Here is a 26,366-nt window from a genome sequence, read left to right as displayed (position 1 = left end):
AATGAGGGATTCAAGGTCGTTTTAACGTGTTCTTTTTTTAACCATCATATGGTTCTCGCTAATTAAAAATCCTGATTAAAGTTACTGTAAACTTTAAAAGGATTATAACACTGGCCTATGTAAGTATAGGTTTGATATCTGGAGTTCACACTTTTATCCTAGTGGTAGTACTGCATGTTACATGATGACATCCAAACTCATTAATATTTACTCATGTAACCAGAGCTGTTATAATTTAAATGAACATCCCTGAACTGCACAATGTGACAGCCCTGTGGCCTTAACAAGATGTGCCTATGTGACACATTTAATGATGAATGGATGACAGATTACGTTACTTTAAAAGGTGAAATACTTGCTTACTCCACATTTGTATTCACCCTGTCCTAAAGCAGTATACTGTGCATGTCTAATGACACAGTGAAAGCCATGTGGTTGGCTTTAATGAATAATACTAATCATATTTCACATAAGGACATATGTCATGTCTGGAAGGGTAAATAAATGTTTTGTATTGTATCGCTCTGTTCAATTTAAAAAGCAGTATTCCAAAGGTTTGGTCCATGGATAAAATGAACAACCATGAAGTGGGAGATATGTGCGCAATGAGCCAGAAGGTGGCGCTGTTGCACTGTGGTTAACAGGTTGGGCAATAACTTCATTACTGTATGGCCCACATAACTGCCTGTTTGGGAGGCAAACTGCAAAGTTGGATGACCAAACGAACAAAGTGGACGACTGCGTCCCCTAGTCAGACTCCCCATGGGCCAACAGGGGGCCCCAAAGAGAGGTGATTCTGGCCATGCACAGCAGCTTAACAATCAGTTAAATTGCATCAATGTCCAAATGAAATCACCATTCAGACAAAGTGTAAACACGTCCAGTTGTCACACTTAGAGATATATGGAAAGGGACTCAATTTTCTTTTATTAATTTTAAACGTAGCTTTAATTGCTCAGCAATTGAGCAATGTATTGGCGTATAAATACATGAAAGCACAAGAGACTGGTCTGTATGTGTACGAACAATATAATGAATTTAAGTGCTTTACAAGCTCTCTAATTAAACCTGTTAAAAAGTTAATATCTTTGTCCTAATGTAATTACATAGTTATTTATTTCCCCTCTGATACAATCAGGAAGTTATATATCCTAGTCCTCCCTCACCCCTCATTCAGTCCGGAGAAGTCGTCCAACATGACGTCAGCGGGGAGAGAGCCCGTGATTGGTCGGCCCGTATCAGGAAGCCATGAGCTGACTGTTGACAGCTCCCTGGCAAAGTAAGGCGGCGGAACAGTGTGGCCTCATGAAATAACAGCGAGGCTTTGATCCAGCGGATCACTTGCCCTGCTCCAAAACATTTGTGTCGTACCGCTGTGGGTGAAAGGTATTGTTCTGGCAACAGACGTGAATGATATGACGCTTTGTGTTGCGCGTGCCCAGCTGCTAGCTTAGCTCGCTACCTAGCTCCACTTAGCTCCCTCTGGATCTTCTGCCATCTGGACCGTCACCAGTCACCCGCTTAACGGCCGCGCGCGTTGCGTGGAGGTCTAGTTGAAGCCAACGCTGCTCAACCGATCGACATTTTGGGGGAATTGATAACTGTACTCTAACCGTCACCTCAGCTAGCTTAGTGACAACGGGACTGCTAGTATTCAACTAGTTATTCACCTGCGTGTCGCTAAGTAACAGCTAGGTTAGGCTAGCTGAGGTGTTGTGGCCAAACGGTTACCTCGCGTGACGGAACTCGCGAACACCTTTTTTAATGACTCACCCTTTATAACCTCTGCTATTGTGCTGCCACTTAGTTAATTGACTTGCATAACTTTTTTTTTAGAGTTTCTCTGGTTTAAAAATGAATAATAATCATAATAATACATTGGGTCATAACTATTTCGCATTGACGCAGACCAAATTTGAACTGACCGGAAGTTATTTGACTCGTTAATCAGTGACGCGCCCTGTCAGTTTAGTCGCAGCCTGGCTGTCTGAGATGGACGGTGGAGAGGTGTTGCGAGTGGAAGCTGCCCCGCACTGCTGCTCCACCTGTGATGGAGGAGGGGAGGTCTCCGGGCGCAGCCTGGCTCGACGCAGCAAGAAGACCCGCAGCTTGAGCACCTCCTCCGCTGGCAGCTCCTGCGACTACAGGTATAGTAGTGGTTCCCTCCTCAAAGTCCATGTTTTATTTTGTCAAGATGCCTGAAATAAACTCTGATTAATACAAGCGTAAGATATTGTTGTTGAATGTGTCGGTAAATACCCCCTTTTTGAATTTTGAAAAAAAAAAGGCAGCGGCAAACTAATAATTAAATGTAACCACCAGGCGTCATCATCATGCTGACTGGTTCACCTTTACAGCCTCATTGTTGATAGTTGCTCCAGTGCGGCCATGGTGGAGTTTGTTTATTGCCTATGTTACAGCCTTGTATGTCAGCCTAGACCGGTGTCCCCTGTCGTGTCCCGCCGGCCTTGTATGAGCTCATCTTTGATTTGATGCATCTACACTTTGGTATTGTTTGTGTCAGTTTCGCTCACTCTCGCATGGAGTGAGCGGCAATGCAAAGGCCACGTGAGCACAAACGTGGTTCCATTGGAAAGGATATGTTGAGGTGTGGCTTGTCTGATGCATACATATGTTAAATGTGTAGAGCACCTTGCAACAACACAATAGCCTGACTGATTTACTGATGTGGGATCTCTATGAACAAACAGCTGCTGTTCCTCTAAACCAGTGGTTCCCAAAGTGGGGGTCGCGACCCCTAGGGGGGGCGCGGTGGTACTACAGGGGGGTCGCGGCTTCATCACCAACCCACACACACAGACGCACACATACACCGGTAAAACAATATAAAATAACCGACGTGACATGCACTGTGTTCCAACCACGCCACCAGAGCGGCTCATGTCACAGACCGACTGTGGCAAAACCAGCGAGAACGAGCGAGCGAGAGACACACAGCGACACAGAGCGAGAAAGATACGGAGCGACAGAGAAAGATAAAGATAAGAGAAGGAAGTATGTACAAAGATGGACAGATTTGTGACTGGTCTAAAGCGCGTCGTCCAATGTTCCTATATCATCAAAGGGGGTCTTGACAGAAAAAGTTTGGGAACCACTGCTCTAAACTGTGTGAGCAATTTTTGAAGTGGTAGACTTTATTTGCGTTGCTCCACCTGCAGCCATCACTATTGACAAAACATTAATACGTTTGAATCCGACTGTTAAGAGGATTTGTCGGCTGAGCAATGTGGCGAAAGCTTCTGTAGTCAGAGGCAGTCGCCTCGTAGCGCTGCGTCACAGCTCCGTGTCACTGACATTTCACCCCCCAATACAATCATGTTGTTTAAATAGATTTTAACATTTTACACCGTTCCTCACTCTTTATGTCTCTCGCTCCAACACACACTCATTACTCTTGCACTGTATTGTTCTGAGGTCCACCCCCCCACCACCACCCGGAGACTTTCCACTATAACTCTTAAAAGAGGGACGTTATCTGTCATCATGAGCAGAAATGCAAGATTAAGATCTAGGCGTTGCTCAGGTAACACTTTATTCACCCATTGGATCTCCCTTTCTATTGGTTGGCACGTTTGTAATCTTGGTTGTGAATTTACTCCTTAGTGAAAGTTAACAGTTAAGCAGAAATGATTGCAATCAGGTGCTAATGGTTATTAAAACTGTCAGGCTTCATTTAGTCGTTTGCTGATGCAGTGTTTGTAGTGCAGGTGGAGAGTTAAAACAATTTTGCATTTTGCATTATTACCATTGACCACCGGATGCATTGATCAAGACCAAAAGTCACAGAACATTTAGCATGTTTTAATGTAATATTTTAGGTAGAGCAGTGGGTTGTCACCCTGCGGTTATGAAATTATCTCTAAATGTCTCAGAAGGTCACACGGCCTTCATTTCGCTTTTTTTTCCTTCTTTTAAAGAGGGAAATGAAAGTTGGAATTTATTTGAGTTGAAATCTTATAGCATAAAGAGGCGTTTAGAAATGCAGGAATATTCAAGACATCCATCAGCAACACATGCTTCTCTCCAGTTCAACTCAGTGTTCTCGAAAATAATGGGAATGTAACACTTCACTAAAACATCTTCTTTTACTGTTTGAAAACAGCATGCAGCTTAATGTCAGTGTTGTTTTTTTTCTTTCACAAATTGTACATATGTTTGCATGCATTCTGTGTCTTAAACCCAAATGTTTGCATTTGTCATTTCTTTTAGGAGGCCCCAGTCGCTTCATGGACCAAGCCCTGTGACCACATTCGGCCCGAAGGCATGCATGCTGCAGAATCCACACACAGTAATGTAAGTCGGACGGAGCGAATAGTTTCAGCATCACAAGGAGTGTTTGTGCTTGTTTTCTTACGTCACTGTACAAAGTTGTCAATTTAGTGTTGCACCAGTGTCGCTGGAACAACAAGAATGTGAAGTACTAAACGTCTTTTTGGTTGGTAAACAAAACAAAAGTATTGAACATTGGAACAGTTCCTCGTCGGCGCACTGTTTCCCGTTTGCGAGACGCTAAAAATAAACGGAACATCGTCTCCTCATTACACTTTTACTGGGACGACAAAGAAGATTCCGTTTTAACTTGAGTGGGTTAACGTGTAAACATGACCTGTCAGCACGTGGCAGCCACGATGGATCACCGCGTGCTAACTCACCGCAACGACACATTGGCACACGCAGTTTAGTTAGCTTAGGATATGGAAATATAAAGAAACCTACATCCACTTTGTGTTTACTTTCATCTTTAAAGTGGACAAAGATTTGTTCTTCGTCTTTTACAAACAGACCGTGCTGCTGAGCATCGGCGGGGGAGAAGTGACATCACTCCGACTCCGAGAAGTGACATCACTCCGTCCTAATATCCTCTTGTGTCACTTCAGAGTTAGCAAAACTACAAACATTCTGCGCCGTATGTCAACGTGCACGTTCCTGATCGGCTTGTTTCACTGCTTTTGAATGAAATATTGAAAACCGAGCACGTGCTTCATGGCAGTACGAATGCATCAACCGTTGTTTATTGTTGTGACATTTTCCTTGAATTCAGCAGCATGGATTTCCAAACTTTTGGGTCAACAGTGTTTTTCAGCTTGCGACTTGCACCAGCAAAACGATCCACGCTAATATTAACGAGGAGTTGAAGCTCGCTCGCGCGTCGCATCGTCGTGATGCCAGGTGATGGTGACATTGTGTTGCCTTATTTTGGCTCGACTCCAGCAAAATGACCGCGAGGTCCAAAGTGCAGCAGGACGACACTCGTCCTAAACATCCCAACAGGGGAATATTTATCCAGTTTCATGTGTGTTTTTCATGTTTAACATCATGTCTCGACTCGATCCATTTTATTTTATCATTGCTTTATAAAGGCCTGATGGTTAATTAATAAAATCGTCATATTCTGGATTTTATTTAATTAACTTTTTCTACATTTAATATTAATAATAACACTATCATGAATCTACCTCACGAGTCAGGATGGACTCTCTACCCGTCGTCAGAATCCTCTTGAGTCGCTCGGTTACATAAGTCGCTCCCAGCACTGTTTGTTTTAGGCAGCTAATTGAAGGTTTAACTTCTTCAAGCTGCTAGACAGGTTAAAAGTAGCAGAACCTGTCACGTGTGTGATCGTGGGGGGTCAGGTGTTATGTCTGCCTGTCTTTGGATTTTTTTGTGTGACATTAATGGTGTCATGAAAGATGGCGACATGAAATGTGTTTCTGTGGTTCTAAACAAACACACTGCACACAGACGTGACATCCATTGCATAATGACACAGCCTACTGATATATTTCACCCCGCACTTCCCCTTCCTGCAGGTTGTCAGGCACCATTGTCTTTTCTTGGAAATGGGTCATAAAATAACAAGTGGACTTTTTCCTGGCTTGACAAGGAAGCAAAAAAACACTTTATTTCTACTTGTTGATAATTTAAGGGTGACGTTTTGACACTATAATTAACGGGAGGATATCAAGATTCTTTTCTTTATATATCTTACGTTTTTTTTTTTCAATAGGCAGCATCTACCATTCTGTGTCATTTAGGATCATTTAAGTGTTTAAGCAATTCATTCTTAAATGGAGAACAATAATTGTGGCTTAATCAACCTATTGTGCCATAATACACCCGTCCTATGAGGAGAGTCTTTCCCTGAAATGGGCGTGTGCAGCATAACGAGTGGGCTGAGCTGAGTTGAAGTCAATTTTAAGATGAGTAGGAGCCTTAATTCAGCAGCAGAATGCCCCAGGAAGGTTTAGTGTTAAGTCCTCATTGGGACAAATATAGCCGCGGTGGATCCAGCCCGAGGGCTCGCTAGCCGATCCTGGAGCCCGACCACAGCACGCGGAGAGACTCTCCGCCTGCCCTTCGCTCAGCCTCTCAGACAGACGGATTCACAGCTTGACCGCAAGAAGTGAACCGACTCCGTTGCCCCGGCCGCTCTACGATGTGTCGCAATCGAGGAAGTTGTTCAAGGTAGAAATGAGCCGTTCTGCCAGCGCGGGCCACCAGGACAGAGGCCCGTTCTCCAGCTGAATCCCACCCTGAAGCAGCATCCTTGTTACATGTGTACAGCCATGAAGTTCAACCAGTGCGTACCCCAGGACACTCATGGTAACCCCGGCGAGAACAAAGTGTGGAAATGGTGAGCGCTTTTTCCCCCCCTTGTCTCTTTCTTAACAGAGAGAACGTGTTGATGATCAGAGCGCTTTGCTGCTGTGAGCCGACAGCACGTTAAACAGAGCGCTGGGCTGTTTTTGGCTTTGGCTTGAATGAAGAAAGAACCGTTTTATATTTGGCTTTGGTATGGCTTCTTTTGGAGGCTGATAGCTCTCTGATCATATCAACGATACGCGGTAGTTGTAACGCTTACAAGGTGTGTGTGTGTGTGTGTGTACGGGTGTACGGGCTGGCTGTGTTACAACAGCATGCCTCTGTGTTTTGGACAGAGAGGGGTTTTTTGTTTTATTGTAGTGGAAGGTCAGGGTGTGGATGCTTTGAGGTGGACAGAGGAGAAGCTGTTCGTGAATAGATCAGTTCCAGCTCGTCACCGCCTCAAATGCTAATGGAGTATTTGCTTTGTATCATTGTATTTGTGTTGGAGAACAGGCAGGCGCAGCTTTCCTTTTTGTTCTTATCCGCGGTTGGTTTAATCAGGCTCGCTTAGATTATGAAGTGATTTATTATATTTGCATGTCTGTCTCCACCTGTGGTACTTTTCTTTGGAAGTCTAAATGCAATAGTGACACACTGACTGAATGAGGTCTGAGCTTTTTATTATCTACAGTAGTAGATGGTCTGTTGCCACATGTGCAGCAGGTGTTGACATGCTGCTGAAACTTGTTCAGCCTGTTCAGCCGAGGAGAGACATCGGAGCCAAACAACGCAAATTACCATCAGAAGGCTAATGTAAGGGTGTCAGCTGATATTCACAGTAACACAGACTAAACATGAAGGCAGCATTGACACTGCAAACTGGCTGTCAAACTGCGTGAAAGTATTGTATGACCAGAGCGAACAAATGTGGCGTGGAACTAAAGCTGAATGTTTATGTTTTCCCTTCAGGAATCGTCCACTGATTGGTACGGCGGTTCTAACCCGGCATGAAACTGCAATTGTCCCCATGTAGCTGGTGTAAATGTCGCTGTGTGATACCGATGCTATTTTACAAGCCGTGTAAAGCGGAGCTAATGTCAAGTACAGTCTTGACTGTGTTCGGGTATGTGGGCATCTTTTGTTAGTTTAACCATGCAAAAACAAAGAAAAGACTCTTTAACGCCCTAATATTTATGTCAGAGCTGTAATTAATGATCAAAGTCTAGGATTTACCAATGTATTGTTAAATCCTAGGCAATCCTAGCTTAAATATTTCTGACATTTCCTTTTGGTTTTCATTAGTTTCATCCCTCGGGAGTTTCGATTTTTCATGCCCCTATTGGTGTAGTAATTTTTTACGTGATGGTTTTCTCTCCGGTTTCGTCCTCACAACTCGTGGCTCTTTGCTCACCATCTCAGAATGTCCTGTGGTTTTCAGAGCTGGTTTTAAGAGATTTTATTTTGTCCTCAAAACTTGCCCATTTCACTGTTTTTCAAAGCATTTTGCATTCTGCCAATAACACCCCCAACTCGCTGCTAAGGGTTGAGATGGCGGGGGGGGGGGCATGCATACGACACGAGTGTCAGCTGTATGTGGCTGCAGAGTGGACTTTATGCTGGTGACTCTAATTTGTACTAATCTGTCCTGATTATGAGGAACAGTGGGACGCTTCGGTTCGTTAACACCTCTTTACATCGGCCACACTCTGGGGTTTAACGCTCGGGTCTTTGCTGATGCAATAGGGGTGGGGGGAGGGGGTAATCCTCATCAAGAGCCCGTTGAGTCAGGCTCAAGTCTGTCTTCCCCCTCATGAGGTCAAACTGCGTGTGTTTTTGTGTGTTCAGGCACATTCAAGACCCCGCCAGCCAGAGGCTGACGTGGAACAAGCCACCAAAAAGTGTCCTTGTCATCAAGAAGATACGAGATGCCAGTCTGCTTCAGCCTTTCAAGGAGCTCTGCATGTTCCTCACCGAGGTATGGCCACAGGTTCACCTATAATACTTCATGTGACGGGGAGGCCTTCAACAATAAGTTTAACTCGCAGGGTTTAATTGTGCAAAGTTGCTGAGGAATCAACGTGAAACCAGTTTGTGGGATGCGGTCTTTCTCTCAAAAGTCCTTGCTGTCAGTTGCTAATGTGTGTGTGTGTGTGTGTGTTGTTTTTGTAGATGAAAGACTTGATTGTTTATGTGGAAAAGAAAGTTCTGGAGGACCCGGCCATTTCAGACGATGAAAACTTTGGGGCCATTACGAAGAAATTCTGCACTTTCAGAGACGGTATGAAACCTCCCTCTCTCCCTCTCTCCCTCTCTCCCTCTGTGTGCGTGTGCGTGTGCGTGTGTGTGTGTAAAAGGTTTATTGTCTTTATATTCCTCAGATCTTGATGATATCTCCAATCGCGTCGACTTCATCATCTGTCTCGGTGGGGATGGAACTTTGCTTTATGCGTCTTCGCTCTTCCAGGTATTCAGCCAGTTGTTCCTATCACTTTTTACAAAGGGCCTTTATGTGTTTTTACACAACAGTCCTCCTTGCTTTTTGTTTGTGTAGGAGAGCGTTCCACCAGTTATGGCCTTTCACCTGGGCTCCCTGGGATTCCTGACACCTTTCAAGTTCGACACCTACCAGTCTCAGGTCACCCAAATTATTGAAGGTAGTGAATGTTCTCTAACCTCTTTCTACAGCATGAAGCGCTCTTGTTCTGTTTGCAAAGCACGTGTTACGTTCTGGTTTTATCTCTTTATCTCTCTATCTCTAAATGTATATGTTATGTGTGTAGGTAATGCTGCAATCGTCCTGCGAAGTCGCTTGAAAGTCCGGGTGCTTAAAGAGAACTGCGAGAAGAAGGCCAGAGTTGACGATAACTGCATCATCCTGACTAATGGGGATGTTGAAAGCAGTCGGAGAGCCGTGCAGTATCAGGTAATATCTGCACCCTATTACCGCAGTAACAGCCAATGGGCTGTCGGTACGCACTGTAAACATGACCAACCAGCTAAGCCATGTGGTTCCAATATAATGACTCACTTGACTTCGCCGTGATGCTTTTTGAGCGGTTCACAACATGTTGTTAAAGACCCACAAACGTAAACTGTCGTCAGCTCCACACCAAGAAATGTAGCTCTGACTGCAGGTAAGCGGTACCTGCTGAGGCCCGGTGTCTTGTCTCGTGTAGACCAGGTGTTGTGGTGACATCACGACAAATAGCGTCGACGCAGGAGTTCATGACAAACGGGTGAACACGTGACGCGTGTGTGTGTGTTTCAGGTACTGAACGAGGTGGTGGTGGACAGAGGACCCTCCTCATATCTCTCCAATGTCGACCTCTTCCTGGATGGACACCTCATTACCACAGTGCAGGGAGATGGTGAGTGGGCGGATAATCTGCCTGGGAAACGTAAACGCTTCAATAGGGTCCGTCTAGTTTCGGAGAACGCATAAATCAGTGTTGCCAGGCCGTAAGCGTTCACACTTCCACACCTTAGTGGCAATCTGTACTCTGAGTGAAACCAGTCTGATGGTCCAAACAAGACGCTCGGAAGACAGGGCAACTTGTGGTTTCTGTACCTCAGGCGTCACCTTCACCTTCCAGCAAGCGTTGCATTTCATACACAAGCTTCTCGACATGTTTCCGTTGCGTTGACAGTACAGCGTGTACAAACTGTCTCTAGTTGCATTTCAATGTGACTCTTGAATATCTTTGCGTTTCCTTGGCTCGCACAGACAAACTGCAGGTTGCAGGAGGTTCATGTATCTTACTCCATGGAGCCGGTTCACATGGTGTAAAAGATCCAAACATTTCCTCGTCGCTGAGGCACAGCATGCGTCACCCAGACATGTTGTTGTCCTTTTAACCCTTGTGTGCGTGTCTGTGTGTCCCCTCAGGTGTGATCGTGTCGACACCCACAGGTAGCACGGCGTACGCGGTGGCAGCAGGCGCTTCCATGATCCATCCCAACGTCCCAGCCATCATGATAACCCCCATCTGCCCACACTCGCTCTCCTTCAGACCCATCGTGGTGCCGGCCGGGGTGGAGCTCAAGGTATAGACACTGTTTGAGTCAGTTTAGGAAGGGGTTTGCACTGGTCTTACCTAATATGCATATAATGTATGTATCTCCTCCTGCAAGTGCTGCTACCACATTAACTTGGTTCAACTTTGATTCATTAAATGCATCGGATTGTTTGACTTTATTCACAATGTTTGACTTTATTCACAATGTCCAAAGAGAGACAGGATGGTTTTACAGGATGTAACTCCAAATTATATTAAAAAAAGACATATTATGTTAAATGAAAGTGACTGGAGGATTAATTTCAGTAAAAGTGTGTGGTTTAAGAATGAGTACATGAAAACAAATGATTATTTTTCAGATAATGCTGTCGCGTGAAGCAAGAAACACAGCCTGGGTGTCATTTGATGGAAGAAAGAGACAAGAGATCTGCCACGGAGACAGGTTAGTCCACATAACCAGCTGGGCCATCGCACCTCAGAGAGACAATGAGTGGCGCTGAGTAAATTAAGTAAAACAAAGCTCAGAGACTCCATAATTGATCATAAGTTCAACACTCCCAGCAGCTGCCTCAACCCTGACTGGCTTTGTTACGTAACCGTATCAACCTGCTTAACGGGTGTGACCCAAAGAGTTCACCACATGCCACATCCAGTTTTTCCCTTTTCGGTAACTCATCAAGAGATCACCTTCCTGGTTCTTTCAGTCAGTGAAGAATACTTGAGCAAGTTCCCTGGGTTGCTTCAGGAGGAAGTTGTGTTACGGCATCTGATGTCAACACGTCCTCTTTTGTGTTTTGGATGGCAAGTACCTGGACTTCTCTCTGTTGTTTGTCCTGCAGTGATTGTGATACAACACCTGATTTTAATTTAATTTGTTTCCTTGTCTTTTTGTTTTTTCTTCTCTGTTCCAGTATTACCATCACCACTTCCTGCTTCCCTGTTCCCTCCATCTGTTTCCGGGACCCGGTCAATGACTGGTTCGAGAGCCTGGCCCAGTGTTTACACTGGAATGTGAGGAAGAAGCAGAACTACCTCAGCTCAGAGGACGAGGAGTTCTGAGGCATCTTCAAGGTCTTCTCCAAAGTCTCAAGGACCCCGTAGTCTTTTAGTTTGACCGTGCTCTGTGCCGCTTCTTCTTTTATGGATGGGTCTCGCCAAACTCCATTCAGAATCGTCTGTCGTAATAACGTCGCCCATGACATTGACAATTGAAATAAAATTGTCAATGTCAATTTAAAAACATTGTAAATTATATTTAAGCTTTCTTGTTTTCATACTAACAGTTTTATTTATTCAATTTCTATTCCCAAAGGCCCTTTTTTCACAAGTCTTTTATTTTAATTGTATAATGCTATTTTCCCTAATGACACTTTTATTCAAATATGTCCCTCTTGGTGAGAGTGGAGTTGTTTTGTAATTTACGTAACTCTGCGGTGAGTGAAAGGAAGTTTATCTACAGGCTATTGGATGAGACGTGGGGAGGCGGAGACTGGTAACAACTCCACTCTTGAATGAGGACATTAATTAATAATAAAAAAGAAAAGACATACAACATTGAAAAATGGGCATTTTGAGATAAAATGAAGTGAATCAAATATTTTTGTTTTTAACAATGAGATGACGTGTTATGTTTCCATAGTAAACCAATCTAAATGTTGCCTAATCAAGCTGCTCAGAGTTACACAAGTAACTTAGCGACATTTGTATGTTCGCGGTAGACATAACTCCACTACATCTTTTATATAGGAAATAGTGGTTTGCTATATTAATGTCCTTTTTAATAAGTCTGTAGAATACCACAGAAGATCGTGTGTCGGTAGAGTGGTGACTATTTGAATGGAGTTTGGCCCCACTATTGGTCCAGGGTTGTCCCTGTGTTGTAAGAGACAGGCTTTTGACAAGTAATCCGAAGGAAATGCAAAGCTCGGGATCAACTTGGACTAAAGCTTTGAAGGTCACTTGTGGATTGCCGTTCTTGCATTACTCTTGGTCTGTTTTGGCACTTTTTAGTCTTTTAAGATGGACGTCAGGGACACATCTAGTACTTTATAAACAACAAGTTAGTTCTTTCAGTAGAGGTTCAAGTTTTTCTAAAACAAATTTAAAAACATCTGTTAAATCAAACTTAACTGAGGTGTTAATCAAATCAGGAAAAACTGATAATATCATGAATGAATGACAAATGTCGTCTTACACATTTTGTAGGTGCATCTGGGGGGCAGATTTACAGCACATCTACTTGGCAATAGTGACCCAAATGTGCAGACTGTGCCTTAAACACTGGTATCATGAATTAATAGAAATGTAACTTGTCAAGGTTTACATCCTTGTGACGGCGTAATGACACACTTTGGCGGCTCCATTGTCGCCACATGCTGTCGTTGCCGCCTGCTGTCGTTGCCGCCTGCTGCACATGACACTGACTATTTGGGTCATGGCGAATCTCTGTTCTGCAGTCGTGTAGTCGATGCGTTGGATCATGTGTCAGGAACGCGAGACGGTGATATTCGTTCCCATTTCTTCAGCGTCTTTTTAACGTCCGTTTTTCAAAATGCCGTTTAAGCCATAGCTGAACTCTGTGTAGGTTTTATAGACCAAATGTCTGTGGGTGATTTTTAAGGATTTGATTTCTGTCAGTCTTTCCGACTTTGTTCAGTTTGCTACGACTACACTGTAGTCTTTGCTGAATACTTGTGGCCTACCGTATATGTCTGTTCACATGTGTTTTTCTAGATGTTAATATATATATATATATATACACACAATATAAATGGGCTTAACAAATTGTGTCGGATCGTCACCTGTTGCAACTCAAATGGACCAACTGAGCTCTGAAAAGGCAATCATTCCTTTTTTTTCTCTTGAGTATATGTATATATTGTACGTGATGCTTGAATAAGATGTATTTTGTAAAGTCAATATGTTTATTAATCCGTTTACAATGTATCATTGCTGAAAATAAATCTATTTGATACTTTTTTTACATTAATAAGCTCTATATAATTAATTATTTTTGTCAACCAATATGTCTCTGTCTGGCTATATTTTTAAAAAGCTTTTAATATATCAGACGTACTTGTATAACAGTGAAGTACTTCTACATTCAAAATGCTTTCCAGGACAACTTTAAGTCTAATTTTCAGAAGTTCTTTAATCGTGTGTCTAAATGTCAACGGCTCCGGTTTGTTTCCAGCGTTGGTCTGAACTGTTCACGTTCTGCAGCAAACAAAAAAAACAGCTTTCACTTCTATTTTCTCATTGTCAACTCTTCTCTCAAAGTGCTTTTCACTTTTGTAACTGACTTTTGTATTTGTTTCTAATATGAATCCTGCTATTTCTTCTTCTTTTCCAGAGCACTTTAATAAACGGAACATTTAACGAGGGAGTGCGTCTCCTCCTGTTTGATCCTTGTGCGTCACACCTGAAACCAGTCTGTGTTCATGTGTGCTTTAAACCATGAACTGTGGTGCAGTCATACATTAGCCACTGAAATGCAAAAATAGTCCCCTGGATGTAACTCCAGTTCTGCGAGTATGTAGTGAAGGGAATTTACATCCAAATAACTTCCTGTTCACTCTTCTTGAGCAACAAGCCAAAACGTCAACGCTTAAATGAAGAACAAATATTCCAGTGTCTCCCAAAGAAGACTACAACAGATGCAAGTTAGACAATAACCATTTCAAAAAGCAAACTAAAGTTAGTCAACATTGGATGTAATTTACAGGAAGAAAAACTGATTTTTCAAGATAAAAGCGGCTTTTGATTTTGAAAATCGAAAAATCGCTGGCATCTACAAACACCAATAACTTAACATGATACTGCAATACAATTAAAACAATCAAAAGGAAACCAAGAAAATAAGCTGGGCAGCAGCCTCCAAGGTGTCCTGGAGCCATTACGTCACCACCTGTCAGTAAAGCAAAACATTAGTTTTCCAGCAGTAATCCATTTCTGAATGTATATAAATGATATGGGGATCTACTATTCGGACTGAATCTCACGGTCGCCATCTTGCTACAACCGTCCCCAACAGTCCCCGATGCTCTAGTCACTCCTGTTTGAGGAAGGTTTGCAAACGAATGAAATATTTGAACTTGTGTACATCAGATAAACAAAAGAGGCTGGTTGAGGAAGCTATGAAGACCCAAACTAAGACCGTGGCTTCCTTTAAAACCTGAAAAACAAGCTGTTACAGCCATTAAATGCTTTTGAATGCTACCACCTGGACTGGTGATTGAGAATGCATCATGCATGATAGTTTCTCCTCAGTTAGTGGTCCCTCTGTGTGAACAGCAGTTTTACTAGTAAAAACCATGGATGAAGAGCACTCGCAGCAATGGCCCCAACAGCAGTTTCCCAATGTGGGACTCAACTAGAACAAGTTCTCTTGCTATTCTCACTGACATTATTCTGACTGTCCATGTTCATACATGCACTGCATACTATATTATGACATTTTTAATGACACACTATGCCATTACTTTTTTTTATGCTGCAGCAGCTCACCGGTCCACATGGTGCCTGATCAATTCCTGGTGTCTGTGGCTCAGGTTTGGAGACAGGGGATCTGGGCCTTCTTGTGGTTGCCCAACAAAGGACTGTGTAAAAAACACTGTAACAAAAACAACAACAACAGAATACACAGGTTCATGTTGGGTATGTTCAGTCCAGTAGGAAGCAGAGGTATCCCAAACATTACGAGGCTAAGGCAGAACCAAAAACACAAAAAGCTAAGAAGGTTATGAGGGACTGGGGAAAGCAATCAGAGCGGGCTAGTAATCATACAGGAAGGCAGAACACACACACACACACATGGTAGCATACAGATGAGTTGCATATCTTGTATGTGCTTTTGGGGCCTTTTGTTATTTTGGGATACAATGAGTTTGAATAGCGATATAATTAAATATTTGTCTTATCTAAACATAATAATAAATCTGTATCTCCCTTTTAGTTGGGTCAATAGTAGCCTACCTGTATTCAATTCATAATAATCACCTGGTTATCAAATAATACAATTGAATGAATTCCAATAATCATGCAATAAATAGTCTACAATCATTGTGATGGTTTTACTCTGGTTTTTGACTGCACTATTTTGAAAGTTGTGATTGTTTGTTCGATTACAAACCAGCGGCACAGAGATTGAGAGGTGGAGAGTTACCAGACAGGGTCTAAAGATGCTATTGGTAGTTCAGTATCAGAGCAGACAGAATCACTGTTCAAATATAATCAGTGTTTGCTGCCCTCCAGTGGTCACAGTGGAAAACTACAATTCCTCAAAAAATGTCTACAGTATTAATAAAGGTATAATAATTTCATGTATATATTATAATAAATAAAACAATTCTAGCATTGTGATTATACCAAATTGAAAATAAAATAGCAACAACAATATTGGTAAACTTGACAAGTTGTCTGGTCGAGTTAAATAATCCAAGCTAGAAAATAACTTTCTTTAATTCAATTGAATAGCTTGTGGGTGATGATTTCTCCTTTGTGGTCACAGTACGAAAGTCCGTACCACAAATGAATAAGCCGACAGATATTAATGTTATTAATACCAGTTATTTTGTTAGGTGTAGTAGTGCAGCATCATTTATTCGTATACAGCAGAAAGGCAAACACACCTTCTGATTAGCATTGTGGTTGCTGACAGTGGTGTTGTCCATTTAAATACATGTATTTGGAATAATAACCTCCATCGTAGTCACAGATTACAGGCTTAATTACATGTCCTTTCATTATTTATGTTGGTTTACGTTTACATTTTTTTATTTAAAATATATATATTTTAATGAATTACCACATATATATTGACCAACGGTTTGAAGACATCATTTATGTTTTGTCTCGTGGCAGCTGCAACAAAATTGTCTGGCCGGAAACGCAGCAATTGCAACTTGCAAAATAAAACCACATTATTTTATTCCAGCGAAAGATACTAATTCATAATCACGAATAGCAATTTAACGTAGCAAACATTTCCATTGGATGAGTTTGTACCCCGGATAAACTTCAACTGAGCTCGTAACGTTTGCAAAATTGAATTCGCGAATGTCGGTCTTATTTTGAAAGGGTGTTCAGCTTGAACCGTGTTGTTAGTCTTTCGGGTCGACGCGACGCGTGGATTGTGAGCAGCCACGTCTTAAAGTCAGGTGCATGGACTCTCGACCCGGGTGACCCCGACAGATAGGTGACTTTTGAGCAATAGTGAGCGTTGAGGAACATGGCGGACGGCACGGCTCGCTCTGGAGCCTCCGCTCGTTTCGACCCCAGGCTGTCGCCAAAAACACACAGCGGCTAACGTCAACGTGCAACTTCCTCCTTTTATTCTCTGCTCTCTCGCGGACCGGCCGGGTTTGCAACAGTTTACGGTCCAAGTTGAAGCAGCCGCAGTCCCGGAGGTAAGAGGAGTTTCCCTTGTGAGCTTCCATTGAACCCTGGTACCTTGCGTCCTAGCTAACTCACCTACGCCGAGTTTACAGCCCGTGTGTTTTCTTTAGCATCAGAGCTCAGGTTGGGTTGTAATGACACGGAACCGCCACCTGGGGGCGTCTGAACAGTTAACGCTGCACGGTGTAACGCTGCACGGTGTGTGTGAAAAGTGGTCCAAGTTTGTTCTCGGTCTGCTTTCAGCGACATGCTCAGTTTAGCTCAAAGCACGCTCGCGTTCACAGGAGGAGCTCTGTGGTGCTGCAGCTGTGAGACGAGACCACGAAATAGTTATAGTTATATAATGGAGGCGTTTGCGCCATCAGTGTAGCAGCCCATAAACATGTACTTTACGACACACTGTACTGTTTAGTCATTTAAATAGTACAGCTTTAGTTTGTGCTGTTGGGGGACATTTGTGGACGTCAGTTCCATAATGGCACTGGGGCAAAGGCTATTTTGAAGAGAGGAGATGGTTATATATGTAATATTTAAAAGGTCCTTGCACGTGAATCATTAAAGTGTGATTCGTGTCCCGACAGAAGCCCTTCAGGGGACACCAGGACCTGAAGCATCCCAGGCGCTGACTGCAAGACGGTTCACTCAGAAGATGGACTAACACTCGGAGCTCTCGGGCAAACCCTCACCTCCCTCTCATCACCCACCTGTTGGGTGGGGGGGCCGGCCCCGCAGGCGGGAATGCTGGGCAGCAAGCGGTCGCACCAGCTGTGGCGCATACTGTCGCCGCTCCGCACCCACCAGGAGCGAGTGTTGCTGACCCGCAGCGAGAGCCTGCCGGGGGAGCAGGTGCTGAAGCTCACGGTCACCGAGACGACGGTGATCGAGGCGGAGGCCGGGGTGTGGAACTGGCGCTCCCTGTCCTACCTGGGCCTCTGGTACTTCTTCAGCTTCTGCACCCTGTTCCTCAACAAGTACATCCTGTCGCTGCTGGAGGGGGAGCCCAGCATGCTGGGTAAAGAAAAGGAGACATATGCTTCTGCTACTGCTAACTAGACTGAATAAGGCAGGGAACCTTATTGTAACGTTACCCCCATCTTGTTTTTGTGATTACAGTAACATCTCATAGAGCCATGCTGGTGGTTTTATACATGCCAATATATTTTGTGTTGCTGCTTAAAATATTAGTATTTAAATACATCAAATTGTTCACTATGATGGATTTTCTATTGTGCCGACTCCCCAGGGGCTATTCAGATGCTCTCCACCACCGTCATAGGCTTCCTAAAGATGTTTGTGCCCTGTTGCCTGTACCAGCACAAGTCCAGAACTGACTACCCCCCCAACTTCATCATGATCATGCTGTTTGTTGGGCTCATACGGTGAGTTCTCAGCAATGAAACCCCAAATCGCTGAAACTAAAACTAAAAAACATTAACACAAGGTGCTAGAAAATACTTTATTTTAATTTCCTGCAGTGTTCATGAACCATTATTACATCTTCACTAACGAGTTACTGATGCAATCCCCTTTGTTTCCATTTGTCCAAAATCCAGTATTTGTGTGATGTTTCTCTCCGTCTGTCAGGTTCTCTACGGTGGTTCTGGGCTTGGTGAGCCTGAAAAATGTGGCGGTGTCCTTTGCGGAGACGGTGAAGAGTTCGGCACCCATCTTCACTGTCATCATGTCCTGGCTGATCCTCGGGGAGTACACAGGTAGCGAACACACTGACATCTGTCTGTATAAGGGGCCGGGGCAGAAGATGACAGGATACTAGGGCTTTGGGGGAAATATAATGTCTTTCATTTCTGATCCAACACATTGTTGGTTTTGGTCTCCGATTAGGATTGGTTGGCAATATGAAAAATATAGTTAAACACCTTTTTTAATGTGACTTTTTCTGAATTTTACTTGAACAAGTGTAACACTGAAAGCTTTGTCACGGCTTAGCCGATGCACACAAATCACTGCAGGCATCCAACCAGGGGAAAATATAGGGTCATGACAGTTGGCTCCAAAGATGGAACGGCAAGTCCCAAAAACCAGATCTACTGGTTTAACTGGAAACAATTTCAGGTGTGTTAATTGGGATGAGTCATGGCATTGTGTCTGCCGTTTGTCCTCCCATCTGCAGGGCTGTGGGTGAACCTCTCCCTGTTCCCGGTCATGGCGGGCCTAGCCCTTTGCACCGCCACAGAGATCAGCTTCAACATGCTCGGCTTCTCTGCCGCCCTCTCCACCAACATCATGGACTGGTACTGCAGCACTCACACGCAGCTGTCCCACAGTAGTGTGGTGCTTTGATTTAACCCCCTTTGTGTCTGATCTCAGTTTGCAGAACGTGTTCTCCAAAAAACTGCTCAGCGGAGACACATACAAGTTCAGGTAAAAGACTGCGGACCAAAATGACCGAATTGTGTGCAATCAAACACGTGTTATAAAGAGTTTTTTCAGCCCTCCAGAGCTGCAGTTCTATACCAGTGCAGCGGCAGTCATCATGCTCATACCTGCCTGGATGTTCCTTTTGGTAGGTCAACACACAAGCGCTCCAATTATGGTTCTGTTTATAGCATGTTAAATATCTAAAATCTCTCGTCATTTGCGGCTTTCGCATTCTTAATAAACGTAAAGCAGTATGACACTGCCAACTTCCATCAGATGTTGGGCAATACAAAAGCAATAATTGCATAATAAAACCTGCCGGGGCTCTGTGAAAACGGATGCGTCTGTCGTTTATGAATTGAGAGTAGAGTTTGTGATGTTCATGTTTGTCGTGCTCCGTCTCTTTGTGTGCAGGACATCCCAGTGATCGGGAAGAGCGGCCGGAGCTTCATCTTCAATCAGGACGTCATCCTGTTGCTGCTCTTCGACGGCGGCCTGTTCCACCTGCAGAGCGTCACTGCCTACGCTCTCATGGGCCGGATTTCCCCTGTAACCTTCAGGTAGGAGACTTTCCATCTTCACTGAAGCCGTCGACAACGTTGTGTCTCCTCTGGTTCCTTGTGTCACCGTTCCTGACTCGCTCATATCAGCTGCAGGTTTTGATGTTCTGATGATGCTAGATTATAATTATTATACACTCTGTTGGCCCCTTTATTGGGTGAACCTACCTGAATATGATCCCTTTTATCTCGGTACAGAGTTCTTGGTTAGGTTCATCAACATGTTGGAAGTGGTCTGTGATTAGTGGATAACAACATGCTGCGTGCGCTCATTTTCCAGCATCTTAAAGAGGAACGGCACCGATTCTACACATCAGTGTCTGTTTTCTGGTGCACATGCATTCGTACCCTCTCCACACAATACTGTGGCGCCGTGCTCTGACCAATCGGTTCTACTTCCACCGAATTCTGACATTGACGAGTCATGTTTTTGTGCATACAGGTCTGTAACCAAATGGATGCGAGCCAGGCGTCTTCATCATGTGTCTCAGAGCAGATGATTATCTCATCCAGGCCATGAATTGTGATCATATTTGTGGTTGAGTTCATGCCAACAGTAAAAACCCTAATCTCTTCCCCAGTGTGGCCAGCACCGTCAAACATGCCTTGTCGGTTTGGCTGAGCGTCATCGTGTTCAGCAACCAGATCAGCATCTTCAGCGCCATCGGCACCTTACTCGTGTTCCTCGGGGTCTTTCTGTACAACAAGGCCAGGCAGAGCCAGAGGGCGACCTTGCAGGCCAAGGCTGCTGAGCAGAGCCACAAACTACTTCTACAGGACGAGAACCAAGCCCCCCAGTCCCACTGAGGACTCAGATCTTCCGAAGGAAATGCTTGCCTGAAATGGGATCAAGGGGTGAACAAACATCTATTTGCTTTCCTGTGGCTGTCCAATGAGGTTGACTGGATATTGATTTGTTCTTCACCGTGCACACATTCCAGTCAAAGAGGACCCTCTTGCGTTTTCCCAGGATGCATTGGGTGTCATTGTCCTGTCTTCGAGCTTATGGTAGAGTTTGAGGACTGACTTTGACCCTAACCCGATTCGTTCTTGCACATACTTGACCCTTTGCTTCGTCTGATATGGGTCACTAAAAAAGGGGAGGGTAGCTCAGGGAGTCCTTCATCCTTTTGAAGGGAGTGACTTCTGTAAGCCCCTTTTGTCTTATACGTGCACTCAAGAGTGTGCCGGTTTATCTCATCTGTGGTTCTTTTGCTTTTGTGAAAATCTGTAAATCATTGGCGCTTTAAGATTTTAAATACTGTGTCTGTCTTGACTGCATCTGAATTGAGATGTAAATAGGGCATCGGCCCCAGACACCGGGAGGCCTTTTGGAGGCGCCTCCTTTCTTCTTTTTTTAAAACAAAGGTGTGGAACATTTGAAAGCCACATACTGCATTCCAGGAATGCTCATCCTCCAATCACTAAGTGTGACGGGTAAATGTCGGGGTTTATGTACTTACATTTTTCTTTGTAAACTGACTCTTCCCCCAGTGCATGCTGGGATCGCAGCCTTCAATCTGAAAGGGGCCTTAGAGAATGAACGAATGGATTGGCACGGTGCTGTAGATTACGCACTCATAATCTTTTAGAAAAAAACGCTTTATTACAACTTGGGTATTATTTTTCGCGGCTCCGTCACGTCCAGCAGTCGGAACAATCGAGCGGTTTTAAACAGACCAGCGAGTTATTCACATCAGTAGGCGAACTGTTGAAGGAGTTCTCAAGTTGTCTGTCGTAAGCATCCATTGGTCTACAAACAACTTCCTGGTTCAGTGCCCTACTGTACTTTTGGTTTTTCCTCCAAAAGTAGAGTCAACTGCAAAAACATAGCCCTAACTTGTAATATACCAGTTTCCATTCCAAAAAAAGCTTCCTGTCCCATGGATCAAACCACTATTAATTTATCCCAACACGGTTGAGTGTAAAAGCTATACCATGAAAGTGTCATCTCTGAGCCACCCTGTCGTCGGTGATACTTTCAAACACATATCGGCTGCTCATGAATACGTCTGTGATACTTTTGAAGCCAATTGTTTTCCCTCATTGACACTGTGCCAAAAAACGCTTGCATTGTGTCAATAATCTAATGTACATATGAATTTTATTCTGACCATAGCGCTTCACTCACGCGAGTCTCCTACACCACATGGTGTGTGAGTCCAGACATATACATTTTCGTAACTAACTAAATCCATCAGGCGTCTGACGGGACACATCTGTGTTAATCATTGTCTGAAGATCATTTTAGAGTTTTGCAGTTGTTGTGTTATGTGCTCATACTTCGGCATCTGTTTTTGAACATGAGCCTATGGGTTGTCTTGAGTTGAACATCTTCCTTTTTAGATTAAACATTAACATTTTCATTCTACCTGGTTATTGTTTTGAGAATTTGTTTATTTGGAGAAACAAAAGGGTTATAAAACCTGAGCTTCGATTGATACCCTACTACGAATATATATTTTACATCTTTTCTTCCATTTTAATTCTTTGAAATGCTGCCTCAAGAGGAAAAGTCCAAAAATACATATTTTATTTTTGTGTGTGTGTATTTGTATCATTAAAAGTTCAGAAGTGTGGAAGAGAGCAGTTTGTTTGTGAACATGCAAATCAATTGTGTAAAAGGTATTCGCTAATGTAACTCATTAGTGAAGATGTAATGATGGTTCATGAACACTGCAGGAAATTAAAATAAAGTATTTTCTAGCACCTTGTGTTAATGTTTTTTAGTTTTAGTTTCAGCGATTTGGGGTTTCATTGCTGATTTTAGATAAACACTTGTATTGTGATTATAACTATCATATCGTCATCTTAAAACTGAGACTGGTTCAACCGGTAATGTTACATAACTCTGAGAATATCTGACCTACAGTCTAATTGTGTACACGTATTAAAATGTCCACACCAGGGGAAGCTCTGTTTTTTCTTCTTCTTTTCAACAGCAAGGAGAGCACCTCTTCACGGCTAAGAGTGAGGTCATGTGGTCGGTGGACAGTACATGCTCATCAGACTCTCGTAGCTGAGGAACATGACGGCGTTGACGGGGAAAGCCCTCAGGCTGTTCAGCAGGAGGCCTTTGAAAAAGACCCTCGCTCCCTCCTCCCTGAAGCTCACTCTCATGCAGTGGAGGACCCCTCTGTACTCCCTGCCGCCGGCCCTTGACATCTGGAGCCGGGCTTTAACCACGTCCATGGGCGTGGCAAAGGCCCAGGTCACCACGCCCGCCATGCCGCCGGCCATCATGGTTGCGAACGTACCTGAGTACAGAAACAGTTCGTGAGTAATGTGAATCCTCGAAGTTTTGTCTGGTTCCATCACCCTTTTTTAAATGTGTTTTATCCGTATATTTCATATAGAAGCCCATGTGCAAACTAAATCAATATCATGAGATACTAAGTCTAAATTGTGTTATGACGTATTATCTCAGGATTTGTACTACTTCATTTAATAATAGCATCATATACATTCCTCGTAGTATTTCATCATTTTGACTACATGTAAAAAGTTTGGCTTAACATGTCCTAATTTAGATTTTCCATGAACATTTCATCCATGAACTTTTCATCCATTCACGACGCTCCACATTTCACACGGCTAACGGTCACACACTGACCTGGCTCTTCGCCGCTCTGGGTCAAGGCCTTTCGGGTGACTTCGTAAGGTAAAAAGTAGAGTCCGTAGGAGGGTATGTCCCTCAGGGCGATGGCCAGCCCTCCCCTGAACAGACCCTTGGGTCCCTCCTCCCTCAGGATGACGGTGACACAATGAACAGGCCCACGGTATCTCTGAACGGTTGTTTGACCCTGGAGACACACCTTCACCAGGTCAATGGGTGCGTTAACACACACCTGAAAGCATGTCAAGGTACAAGTGTTATTCAACCAAAATGATGTGTAGTTCATTCAGTATTCAAGGTTTCCTCTATGGTTTTATGACATATAGCTTGAGACGCTTAAAGGATAGCTTGGAGATATGCATTCTTTTTACTGAAACACACTCCCATGAAAAGACTAAAACCAACAAACACTGGAGATACGTTCTGCCAAATGCATATTAACGCTGAAGCGTTTGTTCCACCAGTTCATCCACAAGTATCGTCCATAGAGGCTTCACTTGTCCGACTCGTAACTCTTCTTCGCTCTACTCTACTATGGTCACACAAACACCTCGTTGCATGGCAACAGCGTTTGTTCCTCCCATATTTGTAACAAAAATGTTATGAGAAGTTCACCAATGCAGAGCAAATCTATAAGAGCAAGTTCTTGATTGGGAAGCCTTGATTGTCGCGATGATTTCTGTATGATTTTGGTGACACCCTTGACCTTTCGTCCACAACCATCGGGTCAGGGTGAACTCTGTGCTCCGTGTCTCTCAAAGACTACTGGCCAGATTTCCAAATGGCCGCTGTTAATTTATGGCGTAGTCATGGTTCTCTCAGATTGTGTCGCCCACTTGACTGACACTTGTGTCAATGACAGGGTGTGTTGACCACTATTGAATTATACTTCAACCTTACAGCATTTGCTTGGGCCCAATCATTAGGCTAAATTTCTACCTGAACCCAAGAAATATCTTCCGCGTGGTCGATTGCTGCGAGTGTCATGAACCCTCGGCGCCTGTCACGTATTCTTGACCCCGATCTCGTGGGCATGTGATGGGACATTGCGACCTCCAGGGCTCATGGCGCGCATCTTGTGACACTTGCACAATATCTCTTGCACAGGCTGAGTGAAACGAGAACTAACTCGCTGTTATATCTCTGTGGATGGAGAGATGTGGCCCTGTGGAACCTTAACAGTCCTCACGCCTGTACTATCCACAGCAATGGTCCCGCGAGAGAGCTTTGGATGAAAACACAGCCAGTGAACGTCAGCCAGGAGCTCTTACCTGCATCATGCCTGAGAAACAGCCGGCAGCGAAGACCTGCGGAGCGGAGGCCGGTTTGCCCTGATCGAGGCCCCTGTGCCGAGACTGAGTGAGGTAATACAAGGCGTTACTGTAAGAGCCAAAAACAACAGAGTTGGTGATGCCAGTTGTCAGCACTGGGAATGCCATGCCCTTGTAGAACCCCCGGAGCTGGAATGATAATAACGCATAATAAACAGATGAATAAGCATGCAGCAATACTTTCTGTCGGAACAGTTTGCTGGCGGAGGCTGACGTGACACCTACCCCTTCGTTGGAGTATGTTTTAGACATACAGTGAAGTATCCCTTGATAAGCAGACTGGGCCTGCAGGCGCACCTAAAGAATTAAACACAAGGTGTCAGGATGAACATCGTTGTATGCATGTTTTAATTTAATATATTTTTTTTACAGATCTTAGTGTGGAGAATATAGATCATGCAACCTTCATGGTGTCTAATGGATATCCGACTGCCAGTCCCAGCGCACCTGCAGTGACCAACAACAATATGTGATGTCGTGAATACAAATACTGTATTCACTCAACTTCTGTATTCTGTCGCCAATAAAGCAACATTTGTATTTTTTAGTTGTTTTGTTTTACCGGAAACACTCCCGGCTATGAATTCAATAAAAGGCATGTCTTTTCACAATTTCACAACCTGCAAAAAAAAAAAAAGAAACAAATTCAGGTGTTTGTGCTGTTACAGAGATAAACTGTAACAAAAGTGTAACACACACACACACACACACACAAGTAGGATTAAGATGTCACCTGAGTAGAGGATTTAGCATCATATGACATATCGCGTTTCATTTTAACTAATTATTTGCCCTTAGCGTGTCTAGATTAGCACTCTGAGATTCTTGAATGAAGAGTGCCTTACAAATAGAATGCATTATTATTATTATTATTATTATTATTAAATCACACAAGTACATTTCGCGTTACACCTCTGGGTTATCTTCACGTTATGTCAATGGCATTCATCATGCGAAAAATAAATAAATGTGACATTGAAATTAGACTGCGTTGCCTATACACTTTGTTATACTCGCAACGCCTTTGGCGTGAACGCAGCATTAGAGACACCTCGTTGTTAGAACCGGTTTCTTCAGAATAATCCTTCTCGATGTCAACCTCATGGCCTCATAGATAAATTATCACAAAATCGAATTCATCAAGTTAAGTATAGCCGATAGTTAAAAAAAGATGTACCATGTAAAAATGTAAGAAATAATTGTATGCCTCTGCCTTCAGTTGTATTCATGCAGATGTGTTCTCCATTCAAGTCAGTTTAAAGTAACAGTTGAAAGTATGACTTAATTCAAGACCATTCAGTGTCGAATATTGTTCTGCAGCAAACCACTTGCAGAAGTGAGAGATGATGCTGTACATTGTTCCATGGGGCTATGGGATATCCTACTTACTGCGGTCAAGCCAGCCTCCACTTCGAAAAACACAGTCAAGTCAGCCCGTACGGTTTTTTTCACGGCACGTATA

At 43.6% G+C, this 26,366-nt stretch overlaps 3 protein-coding genes across 8 annotated transcripts; 2 read left to right on the top strand and 1 right to left on the bottom strand.

Moving 5' to 3' along the window:
• The first annotated feature begins 1,188 nt into the window (after window positions 1-1,188).
• nadka (NAD kinase a) lies at window positions 1,189-14,005 on the top strand. Of its 6 annotated transcripts, none has more exons than XM_034536650.1 (12): window positions 1,189-1,279; window positions 1,968-2,147; window positions 4,231-4,314; window positions 8,452-8,581; window positions 8,776-8,884; window positions 8,985-9,070; window positions 9,158-9,260; window positions 9,387-9,529; window positions 9,875-9,974; window positions 10,493-10,650; window positions 10,982-11,064; window positions 11,534-14,005. In XM_034536650.1, exons 1-12 carry the CDS (start codon window positions 1,197-1,199, stop codon window positions 11,679-11,681), a joined length of 1,407 nt encoding a protein of 468 aa, XP_034392541.1. In that variant the 5' UTR covers window positions 1,189-1,196; the 3' UTR covers window positions 11,682-14,005. The 6 variants fall into 6 exon arrangements, with proteins under 6 accessions (XP_034392541.1, XP_034392543.1, XP_034392542.1 ...); XM_034536652.1 differs by having other exon boundaries at window positions 1,221-1,386; window positions 1,973-2,147; XM_034536651.1 differs by having other exon boundaries at window positions 1,221-1,386.
• Window positions 14,006-16,694: 2,689 nt separating this feature from the next.
• Window positions 16,695-22,328, top strand: LOC117733201 (solute carrier family 35 member E2A-like). Its single transcript, XM_034536656.1, has 9 exons — window positions 16,695-17,029; window positions 17,600-18,030; window positions 18,262-18,397; window positions 18,603-18,730; window positions 19,150-19,270; window positions 19,347-19,400; window positions 19,470-19,542; window positions 19,812-19,957; window positions 20,539-22,328. The coding sequence occupies exons 2-9, from the start codon at window positions 17,757-17,759 to the stop codon at window positions 20,762-20,764; spliced, it is 1,158 nt and encodes a 385-aa protein (XP_034392547.1). The 5' UTR covers window positions 16,695-17,029; window positions 17,600-17,756; the 3' UTR covers window positions 20,765-22,328.
• LOC117733202 (solute carrier family 25 member 45) lies at window positions 21,734-26,328 on the bottom strand. The gene is made up of 7 exons (XM_034536657.1): window positions 26,082-26,328; window positions 25,467-25,524; window positions 25,308-25,351; window positions 25,130-25,201; window positions 24,845-25,033; window positions 23,571-23,805; window positions 21,734-23,214 (listed from the first exon to the last, which is right to left on the bottom strand). Exons 2-7 carry the CDS (start codon window positions 25,501-25,503, stop codon window positions 22,934-22,936), a joined length of 858 nt encoding a protein of 285 aa, XP_034392548.1. The 5' UTR covers window positions 25,504-25,524; window positions 26,082-26,328; the 3' UTR covers window positions 21,734-22,933.
• Between the last annotated feature and the right edge of the window lie 38 nt (window positions 26,329-26,366).

This window comes from Cyclopterus lumpus, chromosome 7, assembly GCF_009769545.1.
Source record: "Cyclopterus lumpus isolate fCycLum1 chromosome 7, fCycLum1.pri, whole genome shotgun sequence".
In the NCBI taxonomy this organism is placed as follows: domain Eukaryota; kingdom Metazoa; phylum Chordata; class Actinopteri; order Perciformes; family Cyclopteridae; genus Cyclopterus; species Cyclopterus lumpus.
The sequence above is the reverse complement of the archived record's forward strand: the minus strand, read 5'-3'. Positions and strand labels throughout refer to the sequence as shown.